We start from the raw sequence: 24,817 nt of genomic DNA, 5'->3' as shown, positions 1-24,817 counted from the left end.
CAGAATGGAACCAGATTGCTGGCATGTCAAATTAAAAAGGTCATAGAGGAGGGAAACAGCAGCAAGGGGTAAGACTCTTAACAAGACTTGGCTACTTATTGTAGGATCCCTGGGCTGGAACGCAGTGTAGAGGATGAGCCTGGGTTCCCCTACCAGCCATTGGGAAGTGGCACAGGGCATTAGAGACACCAGCCAGACAGCTGGTCAGGAAGGACTTTGATTTCTCTGGAAGGGGAGGACCCTCTCTAATATCTGCTGATTGTTACAATAATAGGAAGCAAGAGTTAGAAGTTGTAGTAAAGATCCAACAGGCCTTGCAGTTTAAACCACACTGGAGAGGCAAAGATTAGTGGAGAGAAGGAAGCTGCAGAGGCAGAACTGAAGGGGCACAGAGGAGGAGGAATACTGGAGAGAATTGAACTGGGGTGACCTGAGAGCCAGACACAGAGAACCACGACAGGGAAAATGCAAAAAGGAAGAAGAGAATTAAAGGGAAAACCGCGATTTATTGAGAAGGTGGAGATCTATGAATACAGAAAAGTGGAGAGAAGATAGAATTTGGAAGAAAAGGCCCTAATCCAGAAAAAGATTTTAAGCATGTCAGTAGTCTGATTTAGGGAATACTGAGATGCTGAAAGTTAAGCCCTTGTTTTATGTGCTTTCCCGGATTGGGCCTGAAAGATCATACTGAGATGTAAAGGAGAGAAGAGTAAGAAAAATTTGGGGATGAGGGGAGGTGTATGTACAACAGAGATACTAAAGGAGTATAATGAAGTTAGAGAAAAATAAAAGTACAGATCATTTAAAAAAAGTTTTAAAAACAGAAAAATTTGCACACACAAAATCCTGAAGAAAAATATACAGAAAGCAAAACACAGGAAATACAGTAATTTTTGTTTTACTTTACTAAAAGTTTGTGGGTTTACTTATGATTAATTCCAGTCTCAGCTGCCACAACATCTGCCATCACACTCTAAGTGTTAAGTAATTATTTGTAAACTAATTAAGTAATGTGATTAACATGGTTTCTAAAAAGAGGTTCATTTTACACAAGTTGAAAAAGTAGAGTCACACATTTTGAACTTTTTCCACACATTCCCTGGTTAGGAAATTTTAGGAATGAGCTGTTAAACAGTTGTTATGTTGCACCCTGCATGTAGCCTGATGGATGAAGAGATTTCTTTTTATAGGTTAAGAACATAAGAACACTGGGTCAGATCAATGGTCCATATAGCCCAGTAGCCTGTCTTCTGAAAGTAGCCGGTACCAGCTCCTTCAAAGGGAATGAACAGAACAGGACAACTATCGTGTGGTCCATCCCCTGTCAGTCAGAGGTTTAGGGACACTTAGTTAAGGTTGCATCCCTAACCATCTTAGCTAATAGACATTGATGGATCTATCCTCTGTGAACTTATCTAATTTTTTAAAACACAATTATACTTTTGGCCTTCACAACATCCCCTGGCAATGAGTTCCATAGGTTGACTATATGTTGTGTGAAGAAGCACTTCCTTATGGTTTTAACCTGCTGCCTGTTAATTTCATTGGCTGACCCCTGGTTCTTGTATTATGTGAAGGGGTAAATAACACTTCCTTATTTACTTTCTCCAGACCATTGGTAGACCTCTATCATTTCCCCCCATAGTCATCTGTTTTCTAAACTGAACAGTCACAGTCTTTTTAATTTCTGTTCATATGGGTGCAGTTCCATACCCCTCATCATTTTATTGCCCTGCACTGTACTTTTCCCAATTCTAATGTCTTTTGCCAGAAGGAGTAACCAGAACTGCACACAGAATTCCAGGTGTGGACATAACAGATTTATATACTGGCATGATGATATTTTCTGTATTATTATCTAGCCCTTTCCTAATGGTTCCTAGCATTCTGTTAGCTTTTCTAACTTCTGCTGCTGCTTTTACCACACGGTGGTAAAGGCAGCGGAGCTGCAAACAGTTTGTCCAGAGGCCAGAACATTTAATCCACCCTGCGAGGCTAATGATTAGGTGTGTGGAAATTCAATCAGAGCCTCTTTTGTCCCTGCTGGGGGCTCCATGTGTGACTGAGCACTCAGCTTGAGGAGAAGCGTGCATCCCACTTCCAGAAGCAGGAATGTTTCCATGCATTTCCAGCCAAACAGCACTCCAGACAGAGGAAGTAGAGAAGGGATATCTGCTGCTCTTCCCAGTGGGAGGCTGGAGTCTGGAACATAGAGCCTTGGAATCCATGAAGGTCAGCTCGTATATGGAAGACTGAAAAGGGAACAGATGTTCCTCACTATTGTTAGATTTTTCTGATTGTTTTCACCAGGTTGTTAGCAGTAAAGTGCAACATAAACACATATGACTTTTTATTGGGAGTGTATGTAACAGAAAAAGCAGTCACTAGTAGCGGTATATGATTTACTGCGTTAGGACAAAGGTCTTGCCTGCCGAGAGAGAAATTGTATCTCGGGAATTATTAATAGAGACATTAATGCCTTTCTTCAAAGGTATTTAGTCACTGTTATTTAGTCCTGGGATTAGGCATGTAAATCCCAATTTTGGCTCCAATGTAATCCACAAAACTCTGGCCAAACTGTGTAGGTGCCTGAACTCACTTGGCACCTATATTTTTCAAGGTAGTATTTTTCTAGGGGCCTATGTTTCTGCCTTTGGGTATGTGCATTGCTGCCTCACTGTAGTCCTCTGGACATCCATCTCCTGCCTAAGCCCCTGAGCAATTCAGAAACCGGATGAAGACAGGCATTTAGTCACTATGTCACTGATAGGGTAGGCAAGCTCAGAGGCTGCCTACTTGATTGGGTCCCATTTAAAACCCAGCTAGAGAAAGAGCCCACCTTATAACTTTTAGCCCAATTGTTCGAGGATTCACCTGGGATGTGGCACACCCAGCTTTAATTCCCCTCTCTGCCTGAAGTGGGGAGAGGATTTCAACAGGGTCTCCTACCTTTCAAGAGATGCTCTAACCACTGGGCTATGGGTTATTCTGATGTTGGGCTCCTTTAGTCTCTCCTATTGAAGTTGTTGCACTCTGGCTAACTAATGAAAGAGAAGTTGAAGCAGGGGGACTGGCCATGGTGTCTCCCACCTCCCAGGTGGGTGTCCTGACCACTGAACTACGGAATCATTCCCATTCTCTTACTGACCGAATGACAAAAGTCAGTCATCCAACTATCTGTCTAGCTGACAAGAGATTTCATTAGTATTAAATTGTAGTAAATATTAGGCTACACTCTCAAGGAATTTGTCCAAGAACCTCCCCTGGCCAATATCCATCTAGCACCATGCCAGTAGGTGCTGTGTCCGAGACTGGCCACTAAGGGGCACCCCACTGCAAGAAATATATTTTTCATGCGGAGTTGAACAAACTTCTGCAAACTTCCCCAGCATCTCGGGTTGCTCCGGGGTGCGTATTTCCGTTGCTCTGACGCTACCTTGAGCCTGGGGTCGGATAGGAGAAAGCAATTTCCCCCCTGAATTGGGAGGAGAAGAAAGAAGAGAGGTTCTACAGCAGCAAGAAGCTTGGCTTTAACTGCTCACTTTCACAGCACAAACACATTTAGCTGCCTTTGGCTCTGGGCTGAACTAAAAAGTTTCCTGAATGAAGTGAGACGCAAGTCTCTCCAGCTTGAATGAATTGCTGCTGTGCAGTTTGGACCGCATTCCCTGTAGATGAAGTGTTAGTGGCAAAGGCACATTGCTAGCTGGGCTGTCAGTCTCCAGCCTGTCTCCTTTCTTGGCAGCAGCATCCCTGGGCTGTTGGTCACTGGCCATCCTTCCTCAGAGGCAGGAAGTCAGAGCCAGTGGGCCCTGATGGTGACCACACAACGCGGCAAGGTGATTAGCGTTAACCGTGATGACCAGAAAATGAAAGCCAGCAAGAGGGACCAATCTTTCTGTCTTTTTCAGGCCGAGTATCTGAGCCGACTCCTGGAGAGCACTTCTGTGCTTGCGTAAGGGAGGGGAGAGGGCGCGGGTGTCACCCGTTTTCTTGCGAAAGGATTCTGCAAAATGCTGCGCAGTCTTGTTTGGTCCCGTTAACTCCCCTCATCCCCGGGCTGATCGGCCCCTGTGCAGCGTTTTCCCGCACTGCGATTTCTGCTCTTTCGAAGAGGCGGGGGGGGGGGGGGGCGAGAGAGACCTGCTGCGATCGGGTTACAGCGAGCCATGGGGGAGCAGAGGAGGGGCCGCTTGGCGAGGAGCAGCAGCGGGTCGGATGAAGTGCTGAAGCCATCCCTGGGGGGATCCGCTTTGCCTCTTTCCGCTGTCTTCCGGGCCAGCCCCGTGGCTTCCAGCGAGGCTTGGATACGCTAAGCCGGCTCCCCGGAGGCGCTATGCCCCATCCCAGCTGCTGATCGCACGCAGCGGGTGGGGGAAACCCCGGGAAACAGGTGCCCTCCTCTTCCTCCAGCTCCACGCTGCCGCGATTGCTCTCTCGCCAGCGTTCACCCGCGGGGCGCCCGTACGGGAAGGACCTGGGGCGGGCAGAGGGAGCTCGGCGGCCTGAGCTCGGCCGTGCCCCCGCTGTCTGACGGCCCGGTGCTCGGGGGCGGGGGGGGGGGGAGCTGCACCCCCTGCTGCCGGAGGCGCGGATTCACTTGCTGCCGCCCTGCGCGGCCGCCGCCGCCCTGATGGCTCCCGCTGACAGGCCGCTCGCGGGGAGCCGGGGCCGCCATGTGCCGCGCGGGCCGCCGCCGCCGCTGCTGCTCTAGATGCTCCTAGGGGCGTCCTGGCTGTGCGCGCCCGAGGCAGCCGCGGCGAAGCGGGGAGCGGAGGCGCGGCGGGGAGGCGGCGAAGCGGCGGCGGAGGAGGCGATGGACGAGTCGTCCCTGCTGGACTTGCTGGAGTGCTCCGTGTGCCTGGAGCGGCTGGACACCACGGCCAAGGCGCTGCCCTGCCAGCACACCTTCTGCCGCCGCTGCCTGGAGAGCATCGTCAGCTCCCGCCACGAGCTGCGCTGCCCCGAGTGCCGCATCCTGGTGGGCTGCGGGGTGGACGAGCTGCCCGCCAACATCCTGCTGGTCCGGCTGCTGGACGGCATCCGCCAGCGGCCCCGGGGCGGCGGCGGCGGCGGCGGCGGCAGCCCCCCGGCGCTGGGCAGCGCAGCAGCGGCGGCCGCCGCCGCCCCTGGCAGCGGAGGAAGCGACCCGGCGGCGTCGCCCGCCTGTCATCCCGCGGCCGCCACCGGCTCCCCCAGCGCGACCGCCGCCAGCCGGAGCGCCCTGCTGGGAAAGGTGGGTACAAGCCGCTGCCCCTGCAGCGCCTGCGGCACGGCCCCCTGCCCCCAGCCCGCTCCCTCCTCAGGCACCCCGCACCCCCAGCCCTCTGCCCTGCCCCCCCCGGGCACCCCGCACCCCCAGCCCTCTGCCCTGCCCCCCCCCGGGCACCCCGCACCCCCAGCCCTCTGCCCTGACCCCCCGGCACCCCGCACCCCCAGCCCTCTGCCCTGACCCCCTCGGGCACCCCGCACCCCCAGCCCTCTGCCCTGCCCCCCCCGGGCACCCCGCACCCCCAGCCCTCTGCCCTGCCCCCCCCCGGGCACCCCGCACCCCCAGCCCTCTGCCCTGACCCCCCGGGCACCCCGCACCCCCAGCCCTCTGCCCTGCCCCCCCCGGGCACCCCGCACCCCCAGCCCTCTGCCCTGCCCCCCTCGGGCACCCCGCACCCCCAGCCCTCTGCCCTGCCCCCCTCGGGCACCCCGCACCCCCAGCCCTCTGCCCTGCCCCCCCCGGGCACCCCGCACCCCCAGCCCTCTGCCCTGACCCCCCGGGCACCCCGCACCCCCCAGCCCTCTGCCCTGACCCCCCGGGCACCCCGCACCCCCAGCCCTCTGCCCTGCCCCCCCTCGGGCACCCCGCACCCCCAGCCCTCTGCCCTGACCCCCCCTTCGGGTACCCCGCACCCCCAACCCTCTGCCCTGCCCCCCCTCGGGCACCCCGCACCCCCAGCCCTCTGCCCTGCCCCCCCCGGGCACCCCGCACCCCCAGCCCTCTGCCCTGCCCCCCCCGGGCACCCCGCACCCCCAGCCCTCTGCCCTGCCCCCCCCCGGGCACCCCGCACCCCCAGCCCTCTGCCCTGCCCCCCCCGGGCACCCCGCACCCCCAGCCCTCTGCCCTGCCCCCCCCGGGCACCCCGCACCCCCAGCCCTCTGCCCTGCCCCCCTCGGGCACCCCGCACCCCCAGCCCTCTGCCCTGACCCCCCGGGCACCCCGCACCCCCAGCCCTCTGCCCTGCCCCCCCCTCGGGTACCCCGCACCCCCAGCCCTCTGCCCTGACCCCCCTTCGGGTACCCCGCACCCCCAGCCCTCTGCCCTGCCCCCCCTCGGGCACCCCGCACCCCCAGCCCTCTGCCCTGACCCCCCGGGCACCCCGCACCCCCCAGCCCTCTGCCCTGCCCCCCCCGGGCACCCCGCACCCCCAGCCCTCTGCCCTGACCCCCCGGGCACCCCGCACCCCCAGCCCTCTGCCCTGCCCCCCCCGGGCACCCCGCACCCCCAGCCCTCTGCCCTGACCCCCCGGGCACCCCGCACCCCCAGCCCTCTGCCCTGCCCCCCCCGGGCACCCCGCACCCCCAGCCCTCTGCCCTGCCCCCCTCGGGCACCCCGCACCCCCAGCCCTCTGCCCTGCCCCCCTCGGGCACCCCGCACCCCCAGCCCTCTGCCCTGCCCCCCCCGGGCACCCCGCACCCCCAGCCCTCTGCCCTGCCCCCCTCGGCACCCCGCACCCCCAGCCCTCTGCCCTGCCCCCCCGGGCACCCCGCACCCCCAGCCCTCTGCCCTGCCCCCCCCGGGCACCCCGCACCCCCAGCCCTCTGCCCTGCCCCCCCCTCGGGTACCCCGCACCCCCAGCCCTCTGCCCTGACCCCCCTTCGGGTACCCCGCACCTCCAGCCCTCTGCCCTGCCCCCCCCTCGGGCACCCCGCACCCCCAGCCCTCTGCCCTGACCCCCCGGGCACCCCGCACCCCCAGCCCTCTGCCCTGCCCCCCCCGGGGCACCCCGCACCCCAGCCCTCTGCCCTGCCCCCCCCTCGGGCACCCCGCACCCCCAGCCCTCTGCCCTGCCCCCCTCGGGCACCCCGCACCCCCAGCCCTCTGCCCTGACCCCCCGGGCACCCCGCACCCCCAGCCCTCTGCCCTGACCCCCCCTTGGGCACCCCGCACCCCCAGCCCTCTGCCCTGACCCCCCTTCGGGTACCCCGCACCCCCAGCCCTCTGCCCTGCCCCCCCCGGGCACCCCGCACCCCCAGCCCTCTGCCCTGCCCCCCCGGGCACCCCGCACCCCCAGCCCTCTGCCCTGCCCCCCTCGGGCACCCCGCACCCCCAGCCCTCTGCCCTGCCCCCCCCTCGGGCACCCCGCACCCCCAGCCCTCTGCCCTGACCCCCCGGGCACCCCGCACCCCCAGCCCTCTGCCCTGACCCCCCCTCGAGTACCCCGCACCCCCAGCCCTCTGCCCTGCCCCCCCCTCGTGCACCCCGCACCCAGCCCTCTGCCCTGCCCCCCCCGGGCACCCCCTCACCCCCAGCCCTCTGCCCTGCCCCCCCTCGGGCACCCCCACACCCCAGCCCTCTGCCCTGCCCCCTCCGGGCACCCCGCACCCCAGCCCTCTGCCCTGCCCCCCCCGGGCACCCCGCACCCCAGCCCTCTGCCCTGCCCCCCCCTCGGGCACCCCGCACCCCCAGCCCTCTGCCCTGCCCCCCCCTCGGGCACCCCGCACCCCCAGCCCTCTGCCCTGCCCCCCCCCTCGGGCACCCCGCACCCCCAGCCCTCTGCCCTGCCCCCCCCTCGGTACCCCGCACCCCCAGCCCTCTGCCCTGACCCCCCTTCGGGTACCCCGCACCCCCAGCCCTCTGCCCTGCCCCCCCTCGGGCACCCCGCACCCCCAGCCCTCTGCCCTGCCCCCCCTCGGGCACCCCGCACCCCCAGCCCTCTGCCCTGCCCCCCCCGGGCACCCCGCACCCCAGCCCTCTGCCCTGCCCCCCCGGCACCCCGCACCCCCAGCCCTCTGCCCTGCCCCCCCTCGGGCACCCCGCACCCCCAGCCCTCTGCCCTGCCCCCCCCGGGCACCCCGCACCCCCAGCCCTCTGCCCTGCCCCCCCTCGGGCACCCCGCACCCCCAGCCCTCTGCCCTGCCCCCCCTCGGGCACCCCGCACCCCCAGCCCTCTGCCCTGCCCCCTCCGGGCACCCCGCACCCCAGCCCTCTGCCCTGCCCCCCCCGGCACCCCGCACCCCCAGCCCTCTGCCCTGCCCCCCCTCGGGCACCCTGCACCCCGCACCCCCAGCCCTCTGCCCTGCCCCCCCCTCGGGCACCCCGCACCCCAGCCCTCTACCCTGCCCCCCCCGGGCACCCCGCACCCCAGCCCTCTGCCCTGCCCCCCCCGGGCACCCCGCACCCCCAGCCCTCTGCCCTGCCCCCCACTCGGGCACCCCGCACCCCCAGCCCTCTGCCCTGCCCCCCCTCGGGCACCCCGCACCCCCAGCCCTCTGCCCCTCGGGCACCCCGCACCCCGCACCCCCAGCCCTCTGCCCTGTCCCCCCCCCGGGCACCCCGCACCCCCAGCCCTCTGCCCTGCCCCCCCTCGGGCACCCCGCACCCCCAGCACTCTGCCCTGCCCCCCCCGGGCACCCCGCACTCCCAGCCCTCTGCCCTGCCCCCCCCTCGAGCACCCCGCACCCCCAGCCCTCTGCCCTGCCCCCCCGGGCACCCCGCACCCCCAGCCCTCTGCCCTGCCCCCCCGGCACCCCGCACCCCCAGCCCTCTGCCCTGCCCCCCCGGCACCCCGCACCCCCAGCCCTCTGCCCTGTCCCCCCCCGGGCACCCCGCACCCCCAGCCCTCTGCCCTGCCCCCCCTCAGGCACCCCACACCCCAGGCCTCTGCCCTGCCCCCCTCTCAGGCACCCCGCACCCCCAGCCCTCTGCCCTGCCCCCCCCTCAGGCACCCCGCACCCCCAGCCCTCTGCCCTGCCCCCCCTCAGGCACCCCGCACCCCCCAGCCCTCTGCCCTGTCCCCCCCAGGCACCCCGCACCCCCAGCCCTCTGCCCTGGCCCCCCCCTCAGGCACCCCACACCCCAGGCCTCTGCCCTGCCCCCCTCCTCGGGCACCCCGCACCCCCAGCCCTCTGCCCTGCCCCCCTCTCAGGCACCCCGCACCCCCAGCCCTCTGCCCTGCCCCCCCCTCGGGCACTCCGCACCCCCAGCCCTCTGCCCTGCCCCCCCTCGGGCACCCCGCACCCCCAGCCCTCTGCCCTGCCCCCCCCCTCGGGCACCCCGCACCCCCAGCCCTCTGCCCTGTCCCCCCTCGGGCACCCCGCACCCCCAGCCCTCTGCCCTGCCCCCCTCTCAGGCACCCCGCACCCCCAGCCCTCTGCCCTGCCCCCCCTCAGGCACCCCGCACCCCAGCCCTCTGCCCTGCCCCCCCCGGCACCCCGCACCCCCAGCCCTCTGCCCTGCCCCCCCTCAGGCACCCCGCACCCCCAGCCCTCTGCCCTGTCCCCCCCAGGCACCCCGCACCCCCAGCCCTCTGCCCTGCCCCCCCTCAGACACCCCGCACCCCCAGCCCTCTTCTCTGCCCCCCCTCAGGCACCCCACACCCCAGGCCTCTGCCCTGCCCCCCCCGGCACCCCGCACCCCCAGCCCTCTGCCCTGCCCCCCCTCAGATATCCCGCACCCCCAGCCCTCTTCTCTGCCCCCCCTCAGGCACCCCACACCCCAGGCCTCTGCCCTGCCCCCCTTCAGGCATCCCGCACCCCCAGCCCTGCCCCCTCCTCGGAGTTCAACTCCTCACGCACCCAGTCATCTGCCCTTCCTGCTCCTCGTGGACTCACTCATCTCCCCAGAGCCCCTGCACCCTTACCCCACTTCCCCACACCTCTCGCCCTGTTCACTCTTTCCCTTTTGTTTCCTTACGCACCTGTTCCCCTACACACTCACCCTCTGTTGGACACCCCTTGTTCTAGCAGTGATCGTGCGGATACAAACTTCATGTCAGACATTCCTTTGTTGCTCACATACATGCTTCCGTTCCTTGCATTTCCCTGTCCCCTGTATCTACACACATCTCTTATCCTCAGTCCTCCTGCGCGCAGCTTCTTCCCATTCCTCTTTCTTTCCCTGTAGAGGAGGAAAGAATCTGTTTAATTATTCCTCATCTCAGGCCATTTGGGAGATCATTGCTGTTTCATTTAAGTTGTTTATTGTTGCTTTTTTTCAAACTAAGGGAGGCTTTGAAGTTAGTATTCAGTGTAGATTTGAGAATTTCAAACTAAAGTTCTCAGTGGGGGAAGGACAAGCTGTCAGTAGAGAGATTGGAAAATATTACTTTGGCTGTGCTGTTGCCACAGTCTTGACAGTATGTTTTAGGGGATGGTTGTTGCTTGCATGGATGTTTACATTCCAACATGGGAAAGTATGTTGTATTTCCCTCGGTACTGATATTAGTTTATATAGATTGCAGAGCTTGTTTTCAGTGGCAATTAGTCTTGTTCATTGACTTAAGACTTAAAAACTAGCCTTTTTTCTGTCACCTTGCCTCATCATTTTAATGACTGGTGTCTGAGAATAGTTTTTGAGACAAGAAAACATAATGGTTGCTAAATGTGAAAGATGTAATCAAAGATTGAAAGGGCCACACACATTCTAAAATCTTTAAAATACATACTGCATTATGATTTCATTTTTTAAAATGTAATGTATTTCAATAGGATATCCCATGTTAAACTTGTCAGTTTGGTTTGTGTCTATAATTAGATTTCCAGGTACATGTGGTGTTCTAAACTTAGTCAGACTCCAGCCCAATCTATACACATTTTAAAATAGTGACATGACTTGTAATCATTGCTGTAGCAACTCACTGTTTAAATGTTCTGAAAGTGTTAAACAGCACACCATCGCACTGTTGTACAAACTAAAATTTCACACAATGACTTGTTTCTACTGCTCTATACTATACACTGAAATGCAAATACAATATTTATATTCCAATCTATTTATTTTATAATTATATGGTAAAAATGAGAAAGTTAGAAATATTTTTCAGTAATATTGTGCTGTGACACTTTCATATTTTTATGTCTGATTTTGTAAGCAAGTAGATTTTAAGTGAGGTGAAACTTGGGAGTACACAAGACAAATCAGACTCCTGAAAGTAGTCTTGAAGGTTGAGAGCCACTGCTTTAGGGCATAACTTTAGAACAGCCCTGAAGCTGCTCTGCATTACTCCAGAAACCAGCATGGCTCCCAGACTGAAGGGCTGCAGTGCGGGTTTAGCCACTGCTTCCCCCCCTTCCCCAATCACAGCCCAGGAGGCTGTGGCCGCAAGAAAACACCCTGGTGGCTGCATGTGGCCACAGTGGCTGCATTTGAGAAACGCTGCAGTGGATATTTCAATGTGATACTTTTAATAACATTTCAAACTTAGGCTTGATAGTTCATGATGTCAAAGTAACTCTTTTGAGATCAGATGTTAAAGATTATATAGTTTAAAATGAAGTTTATAGTCATTCAATCATTTTAAAATATGAAAATTCCCTTGATCATCTGAATGTGTTTTGAATAGGAAATATTTCATACTTTTGGACTTCTATTCTGCAAAGGGATTCACGTTGGACTGGGAGGATCTTTATGCCTGCATGGATCCTGTTGCACAATCAGGCTCTGAATAAGGCTCTATAAACATGCAATGAAAAAGACAGTTTCTGCTCTAAAGAACCCACAGTCTAAATGAAGACAAGACATTGCAGATCTGTGTTTGTAACACACAATGAACTGTGTGGTAGGGAGGGGAAGAAGATGAGGGTCTCTGGGTAACTGTTATAGGAATACCTGAGTATATAGGTTGTGTGCACGATTGAAAGGGATTAATTATCATGAGTGTTATGAATGTGAATAATATGAGTGTTAATTATTAATATAAATGAATAACTTTCTAGCAAGTCACCTCCCTAGCAATTAATGTGATACACTGTACAGCAAGGAATCTTTCAGTGTTCAGGCACACTGTTGCATTCTAATGCTGATCACCTTGCCTGATCAACCCTTTTTGGGGGGGCATTTTACACACTGTTATGGTGCTTCCTTGAAACTTTTTATGCAAGTGAATTTGGTAGAAAGTAATATTGCTCCTAACACTTAAGTCACGTTTTAGCTTTTATGATTAACGACTACAGTTTTCCCTTACTTCCACTAATGAATGTCTGAGCAGAGTGTTTCCATGAAACTGTTAGTTTAGCCTTTTGAATGACCTTACAGTTTTATTTATGAAATCAATGCAGTGTTCCTGATTCTTACAAAGTTCATTACAGTGAAAGAAAATCTGAACTAATCTCCTTTTAAAAAAAGCAGCAGGGGAGAATAATCCTCCTTAAAGCTGCTGATACAGCTGATTGCCAAGCTTTCCTAAAAACAAAATACAGCATCTCTATCTGTGTTAAAGAATAGATGGTACAAAACTGCTTAGAAGTAGGCTTTCTGTGATCTGACTGTGAAGAGCAGATATCATTTGGTCTTCTGTTATAGCCTTTCGAGAGACAAGGTGGGTGAGGTAATACCTTTTATTGGACCAACTTCTGTTGGTGAGGGAGACAAACTTTTGAGTTTACACAGAGCTCTTCCTCAGGTCTGAGTTTCAGAGTAGCAGCTGTGTTAGTCTGTATTCGCAAAAAGAAAAGGAGTACTTGTGGCACCTTAGAGACTAACAAATTTATTTGAGCATAAGCTTTCGTGAAGTGAGCTGTAGCTCACGAAAGCTTATGCTCAAATAAATGTGTTAGTCTCTAAGGTGCCACAAGTACTCCTTTTCTTTGTTCAAGAGCACAGTGATTGTCCAGTTTTATCCACAGTAGTTGTTACTGGGTTATCACAACATGTGATGTACTTCATCCAATGCACTAAATGCCCCAGTAACAACTGTGTGGGTGAAATGAGACAATCAGTATGCTCCTGAATGAACTCATACAAAGCTCTGTGTAAGCTTGAAAGCTTGTCTCACTCACCAACAGAAGTTGGTCTAATAAAAGATATTACTTCACCCAACTTCTCTCTCTAATATCCTGGGACCAACATGGCTATAATAACATTGCATACAACAGTTACAGCCTTTGACAACTTGGCTGTCTTGGAGGATATTTTGAAATGGTTTCTAATTTCAGCTGTTGCTCTAGATTTGTCACTTTCTGATATCAAATGGAAATCACACTATTTTTCACAGTTTAATAGTTTCATATCTTGAGAAGTGCTGTCATAGAAATGAGGCATTATCAATATAGTTTTTAATTAGGGAAGAACACTATTTGCAGGTGAAGAATAATGACACAGAGCCCAAGGTCAGTTATGTCAAACTTCACTCTTGTTTAGAAGACGTTCAGACTGATATGTTAGAAATGTATGCTTGATGTGTATTCTCTCAGAACTTTAATTAACCTTAAAATAAAGCAAAAAAACCCAGCTAAGGCTTTGATAGAGAAGTCTATGCTTTAATATATACACGTTTAATTTCCCACAAGTGTAATGTTGTAGAAGTGGTATTTTTCAGCTTCAGAGTGGGTGTTGTAAAGTGTGTAACATTTTGGCAGAACTTTGGGTTCTGTGTGTTGCTTTAGCCTCTCTTTAGCAAGTATTCTTTTGCAACCTTACAAATATTTAGTAACATTTTATTAAGAGTGCTGAATTATAATTCAACAGGGAGTTGTTCTGAAATGTTATGAATATGTGGATATTCTTTTCTTTATTCTAGGGATAAGTTGAACTCTGGAAATATTTCAGTTACCCAAGAATATATGGTTTGGAGCTGCTTTATAAACATTAAGATTCTGAAGTGTTTTTACCTGAACTAAATTCTTCAGGTTCTGTTCACATGAAACTGTGTGTGACCTTGGACTAGTCTCAATTTCAGTGTGTAAAAAGGTTTCAGAGTAGCAGCCGTGTTAGTCTGTATTCGCAAAAAGAAAAGCAGTACTTGTGGCACCTTAGAGACTAACAAATTTATTAGAGCATAAGCTTTCGTGAGCTACAGCTCACTTCATCGGATGCATTTGGTGGAAAAAACAGAGGAGAGATTTATATACACACACAGAGAACATGAAACAATGGGTTTATCATACACACTGTAAGGAGAGTGATCACTTAAGATAAGCCATCACCAGCAGTGGGGGGGGGGGAGGGAAGGAGGAAAACCTTTCATGGTGACAAGCAAGGTAGGCTAATTCCAGCAGTTAACAAGAATATCAGAGGAACAGTGGGGGGTGGGGTGGGGGGAGAAATAACATGGGGAAATAGTTTTACTTTGTGTAATGACTCATCCATTCCCAGTCTCTATTCAAGCCTAAGTTAATTGTATCCAGTTTGCAAATTAATTCCAATTCAGCAGTCTCTCGTTGGAGTCTGTTTTTGAAGCTTTTTTGTTGAAGGATAGCCACTCTTAGGTCTGTGATCGAGTGACCAGAGAGATTGAAGTGTTCTCCAACTGGTTTTTGAATGTTATAATTCTTGACACAAATCAGACGTCAAGAATTATAACATTCAAAAACCAGTTGGAGAACACTTCAATCTCTCTGGTCACTCGATTACAGACCTAAGAGTGGCTATCCTTCAACAAAAAAGCTTGAAAAACAGACTCCAACGAGAGACTGCTGAATTGGAATTAATTTGCAAACTGGATACAATTAATTTAGGCTTGAATAGAGACTGGGAATGGATGAGTCATTACACAAAGTAAAACTATTTCCCCATGTTATTTCTCCCCCCCACCCCACCCCCCACTGTTCCTCTGATATTCTTGTTAACTGCTGGAATTAGCCTACCTTGCTTGTCACCATGAAAGGTTTTCCTCCTCCCCCCCCCCCCCCCCCCCCGCTGCTGGTGATGGCTTATCTTAAGTGATCACTCTCCTTACAGTGTGTATGTTAAACCCATTGTTTCATGTTCTCTGTGTGTGTATATAAATCTCTCCTCTGTTTTTTCCACCAAATGCATCCGATGAAGTGAGCTGTAGCTCATGAAAGCTTATGCTCTAATAAATATGTTAGTCTCTAAGATGCCACAAGTGTGTAAAAAGGTGACAGTATAGATCCCCAATTTTTAAAGCGTTTTGATATAATCAGATTAAGATGCATGTAAACTCAAAGTAGTATTATACAGAGGTTTGGAAGAATAAGAGGAAGTTCAGAAACTGTTAGAGTGCCTAGGGGATAAAATAGGAGGCTAAGAGTGGTTTGTAATGGTAGCAGCATTAGAGACAAGGTTATAATATATTAGCTCTTCTGCTTCCATTACCATATAGAACTGTGTTGGGAATTCAGGATTTATCAAGAGTAAATGGCTCCTTACATCCCTAAGGTAAATTTTTTCCCATTGTTTTAAACAATTCATAAAGTGTGTAGTTTAGGATTTTTCTGGTCATACTAAGATAACACACTTGAGACTGTGGAACTCTCGTAGGAACTAAGGACCATTACAAACCTTGCCACCTTCTGCTCCAAGTCAAGACACACTTATATATACACCCCGTTCACCCCACCTTCCAAAATAAAACACAGCACACACTATTCTCCCTCTGAGGAGAGGATGAGAGAGAAGACAAACCACAGGTGACAGATGTTAGTCACATTGCTTAATACACTACTAGAAGGTGCACAGATAATATGGGGATGAGGGTGATATAAGAATAGCATCTCAGCTGGTATGAGTTAAGCAACTGATGTATAGTGTTTTCCGTATTTTTCATTGAATGCTTTGTCCATATATCAGATTCGGGGAGGAGGGGTATTTCACCTTTTCAGGTGCAGAGGTCCGCAATTTACAAGCCCCTGCACCTATGGGGAAACTCGCAGCTCAGAGCTTTTCTGGAATTCCTGCCAGTGGAGGGAACAGCTTTAATTTGTAGCCAGGACTTCATAGTAGCTTTAATGGTAGAAACTTCCTAGGAGTGAAGCAGCACATTTCCTAGGAGCCCAGTCCCAGGCCAGATCATCTATGTACTTTCTAGGCCCCTTGGCCAGCCCCCTTGTGGGGGTGGTGACTGGCAGGAAGGGCCAGCTCCATCCCCAGGCCAGCTCTGGCCCTAACCGCAGTGCCGCTCCGCCCCCAGGCCAACTCCAGCCTCAGCGGCACTCCGCCCCCAGGCCAGCTTTGCCCTCATTCCCTCTCCACCCCAGCCCAGCTCCGCCTCTCGCTCCAGCTCCTCCCCCATTCCTAGTTCTGTCCCCAGCTCCACATTCATCCCAAGCTCCTCTTCTGAGGAAGCCTTGGCCATGCAGTAATGGAGGGGGTGCGTGGACAGATTCTGTTACTGGTAAGTGGAGGGTGTGACAGGAAAAGTTTGGGCACACTGTTCTAGATTGCAGCTGGCAAACTTGGGTCCACTGTGGAGTGGAGGTTGTAGGCATTTTGCACTGCTGTGCTTCCCATCTAGGTGGACTTTTCACTACTAGAGGCCCACAGCCTGGGTTCTGCAGGAGGAAGTGAATTAAGCCAAGCATTTACATGTCTGAATCTGGGAAAATCATGTTTATGTAGCCTAACACTTTTAGGAGCAATAGAAGAAAAAAAGCACATACATTGCCTTAACATTGAAGAAAATCTTGAGTCCAGCTTTGTAGGTATCTAATTCATGAAGAGGGTAGCATCACACTTCCTAATAATACCTGATCAGCTGATACACTTTATTTTTCTGCCTCTGATTCAGATTTTTTTTCTTTAGTGCTATACTTTTGCTGGAAACTGCCCTGAATTTAAACAAAAATGTAATCTAAATCTCTCAACTTGAACCTTTTTGTCTTTCTTGATTGTACCTGAAAGACATGTTTCAGAACAGGAAGGTTAAAAAGTGTCTTAAAGCATTAAAAAAAAAACAACAGCAAAAAGCCCTGGGATTTTCATTTACTTTTCTATGTTCCAACCCCATTAAAGAAAACTATAGTATCAGAAGTGTGCATGTGTTAGAGGAGATGGGAGATGCATCAGATGAATTTATAATATACTAAATTGTTATATATATTAGAATGTCATTGTTTTCAGTTGTCAACTTTAAGCCCATTATGTCTTGCAAAAATCAAATAGTTTGTTCTGTTTTACCAAACTTTCAGATATTGCTATTATCTTTTGGTAACTAGCTAGAGAAATGTTTGATGAACTATTGAATATTTGACTTTTTCATTGGTGGAGTTAGTTCACTTCAGATTGGAATCACTAACAATGGCCTGAGTAAAAGTGAACCTAGAATAAAAAGATGACTCTGGAAGGGACTTCGTGCATTGACTGTAGTGGATTCAGAACTATTTTATTCATCTGTAAATCAGTGACAACAAATCTAACATTTACTGTAAGTGATGCCTTTGGAAACCAGAGTCACTGACGTTCAAGCATACTGTTCAAATAAAGTATTTCAAGTATGATGAACAATACCAATATTAAAGAGAGGGCTACTCTTTGCTGTGGGTAAAGTGTGACAGATGTGGTGGGTGACATGATATTTTATGACTGACTTTTGAATGATGTATCAGAATAGAGCCTAAATACTGTACACGTAACCAATGCACAGCATTCTTTCTCAATGATTCAGGGTTGTATATATCACTAAACGTAACAATATTTAGTTATTGTTGTTCAGTAAGTAGCCACTCAAAGATAAAATACATAAACTAGGAAGTATGTTAAACCCTGTGTTCTACCCAAATTCTAACTCTGGTAATTCTTCCCTTTCTGTCCTAAACTGTTGTGTAGTTTTGCTGTTTTCTGTTTTGGGAGGCAGCGTGGTCTGGTTCTTAAAGCTTGGAACGGGGACTTAGGAGATCTGGGTTTATTCACAGTTCTGCCATTGACCTTGAGGAAGTTGCTTGAGCTTCAGGTTCCCCTTCTGTAAACTGGGGATAATAATGCTTACCACCTCGGCTACCCCTCTGAAACCTGTACCCACCTACAGTGATTTGAGATCTTCAGATGAAAGGTGCTGCATAAATGTAAAGTTGTTATTAAAGAATTTGGAATCATATGAGATGAAAAAGTACTCTCCATATTAAAGATTTTACTATTATTTTCTGTCTATTGATAAAATTTAGTAAAGTTGCCGTTTTTGCTTCTGGGGCATACTGGTATAGCATATAAATATTCCAGTAACCTGTATATATGTGTGTATCTACATTGCATGCTTCTTTTGGCAGCATACATACCCACAGTAGGGTTGTCAATTTTGGTTGAATGTAGGCCTGGAGGTTTCATCGCATGACATAATCTTTAATTAAAGATTAAGATTAATTAAAGATTAATTCTTGGAGACTCCAGGACAATCCTGGAGGGTTGGCCAACCCTAATATAACCCTCCCTAGCACAGCAATCAATAGTAGAATAGCCTGTGAGGCACAGTTTAGGGAAAAAGACATGCCTGAAGAGTGTGGATACTCGAATATGCATCCTACACACTAGCTACTTGCCTAAGCTGTGCCTTCTCGTCTACACTGCTATTTTTACCACTGTCATTACCTTCCTAATGCTGGAGCCTTTCCCTGCTGCAGGAAAAGACTCTCTCCCTGTGATGAAAGTCTCTGGCAGGGGAGAGGCAATGGGGAAAATGACCCACCTGCTGTCTCCCTTCTTCTAGAGCCTTTCACTAACATGTGTAGTTACACGCTGCTGTGTGGACGCAGCCTGCTTTTCACTGCACCATGTACCTTACACACTGCCACAAGTGGTATGTAGTATAGACATAGCCTAAATTCCATAGCAGGACACAGTATTCTTGTTTCTAATCTTAACAGCTTGTACACAGATGTAACTCCTGTTGTTGGCCAGATGCCCAGCAGGTCAAGCTCTGTAGATATGTTGGCTTTTAATGTGTGTGTGTGTGTGTGTGTCTGTTTTTGTAGGTCACTGAGGCTATCTGTTTGTGATACCGTCCTTCCCTGACAACAGAAACCATGTAGTTTATTGACCAAAATGGCAACATGAAATATTAAAACCCTGGTATATTTATATCTATGTGTAGATTACGTAGACTCTCAAGGCTTTTTCTTACCATCTAGAGCTATTTTAATTTACTATCTTATAATTTTAACCTAATCCAGTTACTGGCTGAATCTTTTCTGCACCCCTGGCTTGAAGTGGATTCCATAATATATAGGGTTTACAGTTTGGTTCAATGGCTCTCAGCACCCCCACTATAAAAATTGTTCCAGTACCCCTGCAAAGTTGGCTTTGATATAAGTGGATTCAACTCGAATAAAGCTATTGGGCACATACCAGAGCTGATTTTTGCCTAGTCTTTTCAGTGTTTATATTTTCCAACAGTTTTTTTCGTAGTATGGGAGCAGACTCTTATGGAAGGGCCCAAGATTTGTCAGCTAGTCCAAGGATGTCTTGACAAAGGAGAAGAATAGTGGGAATGGAGAAAGCTGCATGACCTTGGATCTGCTCCAACTCTCACTGCAGTTGTGATCCTGCTCCTGAGGAGAAAACAACAGGAGTGCCTGAGAGTCATCTGTCATTTATCTCTACTTTCATAACAACCCCCTGTGCCTGCAGCTACAGAGCTGTTCACATATAGAGGTATGCAGCCTTGGGCAGTGCTTACTAGCCTGAGCATCTCTGAACTGATTCTGTGGCACTGAGACCAGGTGGAAGAGAACATGGAACCACCTATGGAAGCTCCCAGTGCAAGCAGGATATAGCTTTCTGGTAAGGGAAAGACAAGGATGGGAAGTCACAATATAAGTCAGAAAAAATAATAAAAATTAGAAATAAAACATACACAACAAAAGGATGAGAAAGAAAGAAAAAAGACTAAAGGCAGAGGAGAGAGAAGATAGAGGGGGGAAAAAAGATGGGAACCATTGTGCTAATGCATGGTGTGGTGGACAGGGGACAGTAAACCCAACTGCATCCTGGGTTCTCTTTCATCAGTATGTTTCTCCTCCAGGCATTAGATAAAATGTTTTTTCCTGGCAGTTCTTGGGGTTACTGATCCTTAGTTTTAATCAATTGATTGCATTGCCCAACAGCTGCACTTACACGCCAGTTGGCTCCTGTTTGCAGAAAGTGTAAGTTTTTATTGATTGGAGAAGATGATGAAAACACTTTTAAAATATGTTTAAATACAATTAAAAACAAATGTAACGTGACTGAATGTTTACCCTATATACAGTCACTCCCTGATTGGATGCAGTCATTGACTGCTTTATCACATCCAAGTATACGTAATTCGATAGATTTAAGGTTCTGCTTAAAGAACAAAATTTAAAACCAGAATTACACATAACCTGAACTCTTTATGTAAGCATAGTAGATTTGGATCTTAACTTGTTTTTCCCTTTTAAAGGATTAGATTGCAAGTTGGATTTGTCTGTTCCTGTTCCATTAGTAGTACAGTGCTGATTTTAATGTGATTTCCATCGTTCTGTTTTTGTTCAGTCCATGGGTACAGAATGGTAACATTGTTTGAAGAGTCCTCTCTCCAGTCAAAATAATAATAAAATAATTTCCATAGAGGTCTCTATCTTGTCCTGTTTTGGAAACTACAAAATTTAGCAACCCTGTGTGCAGTTGGATCAAAAGAGAGAAGGCATATTAACATATTAAGTCCATATTGACTTTAAAAATAGATAAATGGGAAAAAATTCTTATATTCTGTAAAGTAGTTTGATTAAATGACTTTAATTGGAATTTTCACAGAAGCATGATATAATTATCAGGAGGGTAATTGTTCTGTTAGTTATAAAACTATTTCCTAATTTCTTGCAGATGAATAGCATCTCATTTTGGGGAAGATTGGGGGATAATGACTTCATCATGTTAGTGAAGCATTTGCCCCTCTGTTTGCTGTTAACTGGGGTTTGATCTACCGTACAAGTGAAATAAATGCTGTTTGTGGTTTTAGTGAGTACATTTCCATGTGTGTAGTCAGTAATTGTGGGAAGAGGTCATTCATTAGTTTGTGCTTAGAATGTGTTTCTGTTATTACAAAAACATGCCCAAGACACTGATTAGTCAATCAACTTAGCATTAATATTTATTTTTCAGGTATTTTTAAAACCTGATTCAAAACTGTGGGTTAGATATTTGCCCTCTGTGAGCTTTAAAATGACTTGCTTTCATGAGATAACAAATACGAGTTTCAGTTTAAAAAAATTCATGACTGAGTACTAGCTGGTTTGTTATCAAAATGCTAATGACTATTTGTGCTAGAGTCACAATTTTTGTCTGAGGGAGGACTAGAATAGACACAGTCTCTGAATAATGGCCTTTGTGATATTTATTAATACCTCACTGAACTGCACGAACCTTTCCCCATGTGGATAGAAGTTCATTTACTTACAACTGTTGATGTTTGTTAAAATGAATGTAGGAGCAGGGGGCCAGATGTTAAAGACGTTTAGGCTTTGCCGTGCTCAGTATTGCACTGCCTAACTGATTTAGGAGCTTGAATCTCATTTTCAAAAGTGATTGAGGCAGTTAAGAGTTTAAATCCCATCAACTGTTGATGGGATTTTAGCTTGTAAGTGCCTAAATACCTTTTAGAAATAAGATTTAGGCTCCTAAATCAGTTAGGCCTTGTGATGATAAACACAACAATGCTTAAATAATACCTTTAATAATCTGGGCCAAGATCTATAATTTTCAGCACGTTGCTACATCTTTTCCACAGATAAAATATATTGAAATTCTATCAAAACAAGAGACAGTATTGACTGTGGCACACTCCATTTTGATTGTGTGTGTTTGTTTAAAAAAAATCCAAAAGTCAGCCAGTGTTTTGGTTCTGTGATTATCTAAAAGGTCAAGTACACTTACATTATCTAGTATGATGTGGAGTAATATTGTTTAGCATGTGCTGATTTCAAACTAAATCAATGTGAAAACTTTTATTTTTTGTGAACTACTATATCAAAGATGATTTTACAGATTTACTTTTTTTCTATTTCTAGCTGCATTTTGGAGCAATTTCTAACCCAGCTGCATTTTTTATGGTGCCTAACTGCTTATGAAATTTGAAATGATGATTATTGTAGCTTTTCAAAGTTTGCAACAGTTTCATCTCCTTCACGATACCAATATATTTCTTTAGACGTTTTAGTGGTAGTAATTTTAACTTAGAATGGTTTGTTTTTGTTTGACTGGTTTTATTTTGTATAACTTCTAGTATCTATAAATGAAGAGATCACAAATTAAAGATTTGCCACAGCCCTCCTTATTGCTTCCATGTAGAATTTGGAATGATCATGAAGTATTTGGGTTGTGATGACTTTAAAATATTATAGAATTTTTCAAATACTGTATTTTGCTAAGAAACCTAGACTGTTTCTTCCAGTGATCTCTAAGGGTTTTAAATAATGTTTTTCATAAATGATGTTCAGATTTGTGCTGGATGGGCCTGGGTCCGTGCTCTCCCAACAAATGTTAACAAGTATTGAAGACTAGTATTCAGTGCACATATTTCTCCACATGTGAGCAGTCTCTCTCTCTCTCTTTCTCTCGCTAGTTATCTAACTAGGCAAGGAGTAAAAGAAAAAAAAAAGAGAGAGGGTGGGAAGGACCCCAACCTCCCCTACTTTGAATATCATATACGCTATACAGGCAAGATGAATGATAAATGATGCAAGGATTTACATATTGTCAGTCAGTCAGTTTTTTTAAGAACTATTTAACAACTGGTTTCAGAGTAGCAGCCAAAACTGGATACTCTCATAAAATAATAAATTTGTTAGTCTCTAAGGTGCCACAAGTACTCCTTTTCTTTTTATTTAACAACTGTCATTTAAGAGTCTTGTTGTGTATATATAGGTTGGTTAGTTTGGTCTTCGGTGTTTCCATTAGGCATTTCCCAGAATTAAGGCCCTGTAATTTAAATATAGTAATCTAAATTTGATACTGATATGAACCACCTGCCAAGTTTATTGTCACATGTTTGTGAACTCTCTTTCACTCACTACTTTCCCTCGGTTAAAAACTGTAGCCATTCAGTAGTTATCTCAGCTTGGCCACTTTGTTACAATCTGTCATTCTAGAATCCCAAAATTCTCTCTCCCTTATGCAAAAAGAAAAGGAGTACTTGTGGCACCTTAGAGACTAACAAATTTATTTGAGCATAAGCTTTCGTGAGCTACAGCTCACTTCATCGGATGCATTCAAGGGAAAATACAGTGGGGAGATTAATATACACACACAGAGAACACGAAACAATGGGTTTTATCATACATACTGTAAGGAGAGTGATGACTTAAGATGAGCTATTACCAGTAGGTGCGGGGGGGGGGGGGGAAGAAAACCTTTTGTGGTGATAATCAAGGTGGGCCACTTCCAGCAGTTGATAAGAATGTCTGAGGAACCGTGGAGGGTGTGGGAGGGAAATAACATGGGGAAATAGTTTTACTTTGTGTAATAACCCATCCAATCCCAGTCTCTATTCAAACCTAAGTTAATTGTATCCAGTTTGCAAATTAATTCCAATTCAGCAGTCTCTCGTTGGAGTCTGTTTTTGAAGTTTTTTTGTTGAAGAATAGCCACTCTCAGGTCTGTAATTGAGTGACCAGAGAGACATAAGTGTTCTCTGACTGGTTTTTGAATGTTATAATTCTTGACATCTGATTTGTGTCCATTTATTCTTTTACATAGAGACTGTCCAGTTTGACCAATGTACATGGAAGAGGGGCATTGCTGGTACATGATGGCATATATCACATTGGTAGATGTGCAGGTGAACGAGCCTCTGATAGTGTGGCTGATGTGATTAGGCCCTATGATGGTGTCCCCTGAATAGATATGTGGACAGAGTTGGCAATGGACTTTGTTGCAAGGATAGGTTCCTGGTTAGTGGTTCTGTTGTGTGGTGTGTGTGGTTGCTGGTGAGTATTTGCTTCAGGTTGGGACTTTCTGTAAGCAAGGACTGGCCTGTCTCCCAAGATCTGTGAGAGTGATGGGTCATCCTTCAGGATAGGTTGTAGATCCTTGATGATGAGTTGGAGAGGTTTTAGTTGGGGGCTGAAGGTGATGGCTAGTGGGGTTCTGTTATTTTCTTTGTTGGGCCTGTCCTGTGGTAGGTAACTTCTGGGTACTCTTCTGGCTCTGTCAATCTGTTTCTTCACTTCAGCAGGTGGGTATTGTAGTTGTAAGAATGCATGATAGAGATCTTGTAGGTGTTTGTCTCCGTCTGAGGGGTTGGAGCAAATGCAGTTGTATCGTAGAGCTTGGCTGTAGACAATGGATCGTGTGGTGTGATCTGAGTGAAAGCTGGAGGCATGTAGGTAGGAATAACGGTCAGTAGGTTTCCGATATAGGGTGGTGTTTATGTGACCATCGCTTATTAGCATCGTAGTGTCCAGAAAGTGGATCTCGTGTGGACTGGTCCAGGCTGAGGTTGATGGTGGGATGGAAATTGTTGAAATCATGGTGGAATTCCTCAAGGGCTTCTTTTCCATGGGTCCAGATGATAAAGATGTCATCAATGTAGCGCAAGTAGAGTAGGGGCATTAGGGGACGAGAGCTGAGGAAGCGTTGTTCTAAGTCAGCCATAAAAATGTTGGCATACTGTGGGGCCATGCGGGTACCCATTGCAGTACCGCTGATTTGAAGGTATACATTGTCCCCAAATGTGAAATAGTTATGGGTGAGGACAAAGTCACAAAGTTCAGCTACAGGGTCAGCCGTGATATTATCGGGGATACAGTTCCTTATTGGGAGACAGGCCAGTCCTTGCTTACAGACAGCCCCCCAACCTGAAGCAAATACTCAACAGCAACCACACACCACACAACAGAACCACTAACCCAGAAACCTATCCTTGCAACAAAGCCCGTTGCCAACTCTGTCCACATATCTATTCAGGGGACACCATCA

At 49.4% G+C, this 24,817-nt stretch overlaps 1 protein-coding gene across 3 annotated transcripts in view; it reads left to right on the top strand.

The window, feature by feature from the left end:
- The first annotated feature begins 906 nt into the window (after positions 1–906).
- The window catches only part of SH3RF3 (SH3 domain containing ring finger 3), a 379,168-nt gene continuing 355,257 nt past the window's right edge, over positions 907–24,817 (top strand). For all 3 annotated transcript variants that reach the window (XM_043509100.1, XM_043509039.1, XM_038384964.2), the window contains exon 1: positions 907–5,236. In XM_043509100.1, coding sequence (XP_043365035.1) covers positions 4,715–5,236 — 522 coding nt within the window. In that variant the 5' untranslated portion in view covers positions 907–4,714. The remainder of the gene's footprint in view (positions 5,237–24,817) is intronic.

This window comes from Dermochelys coriacea, chromosome 1 (genome assembly GCF_009764565.3).
Source record: "Dermochelys coriacea isolate rDerCor1 chromosome 1, rDerCor1.pri.v4, whole genome shotgun sequence".
NCBI lineage: Eukaryota > Metazoa > Chordata > Testudines > Dermochelyidae > Dermochelys > Dermochelys coriacea.
The sequence above is the reverse complement of the archived record's forward strand: the minus strand, read 5'-3'. Positions and strand labels throughout refer to the sequence as shown.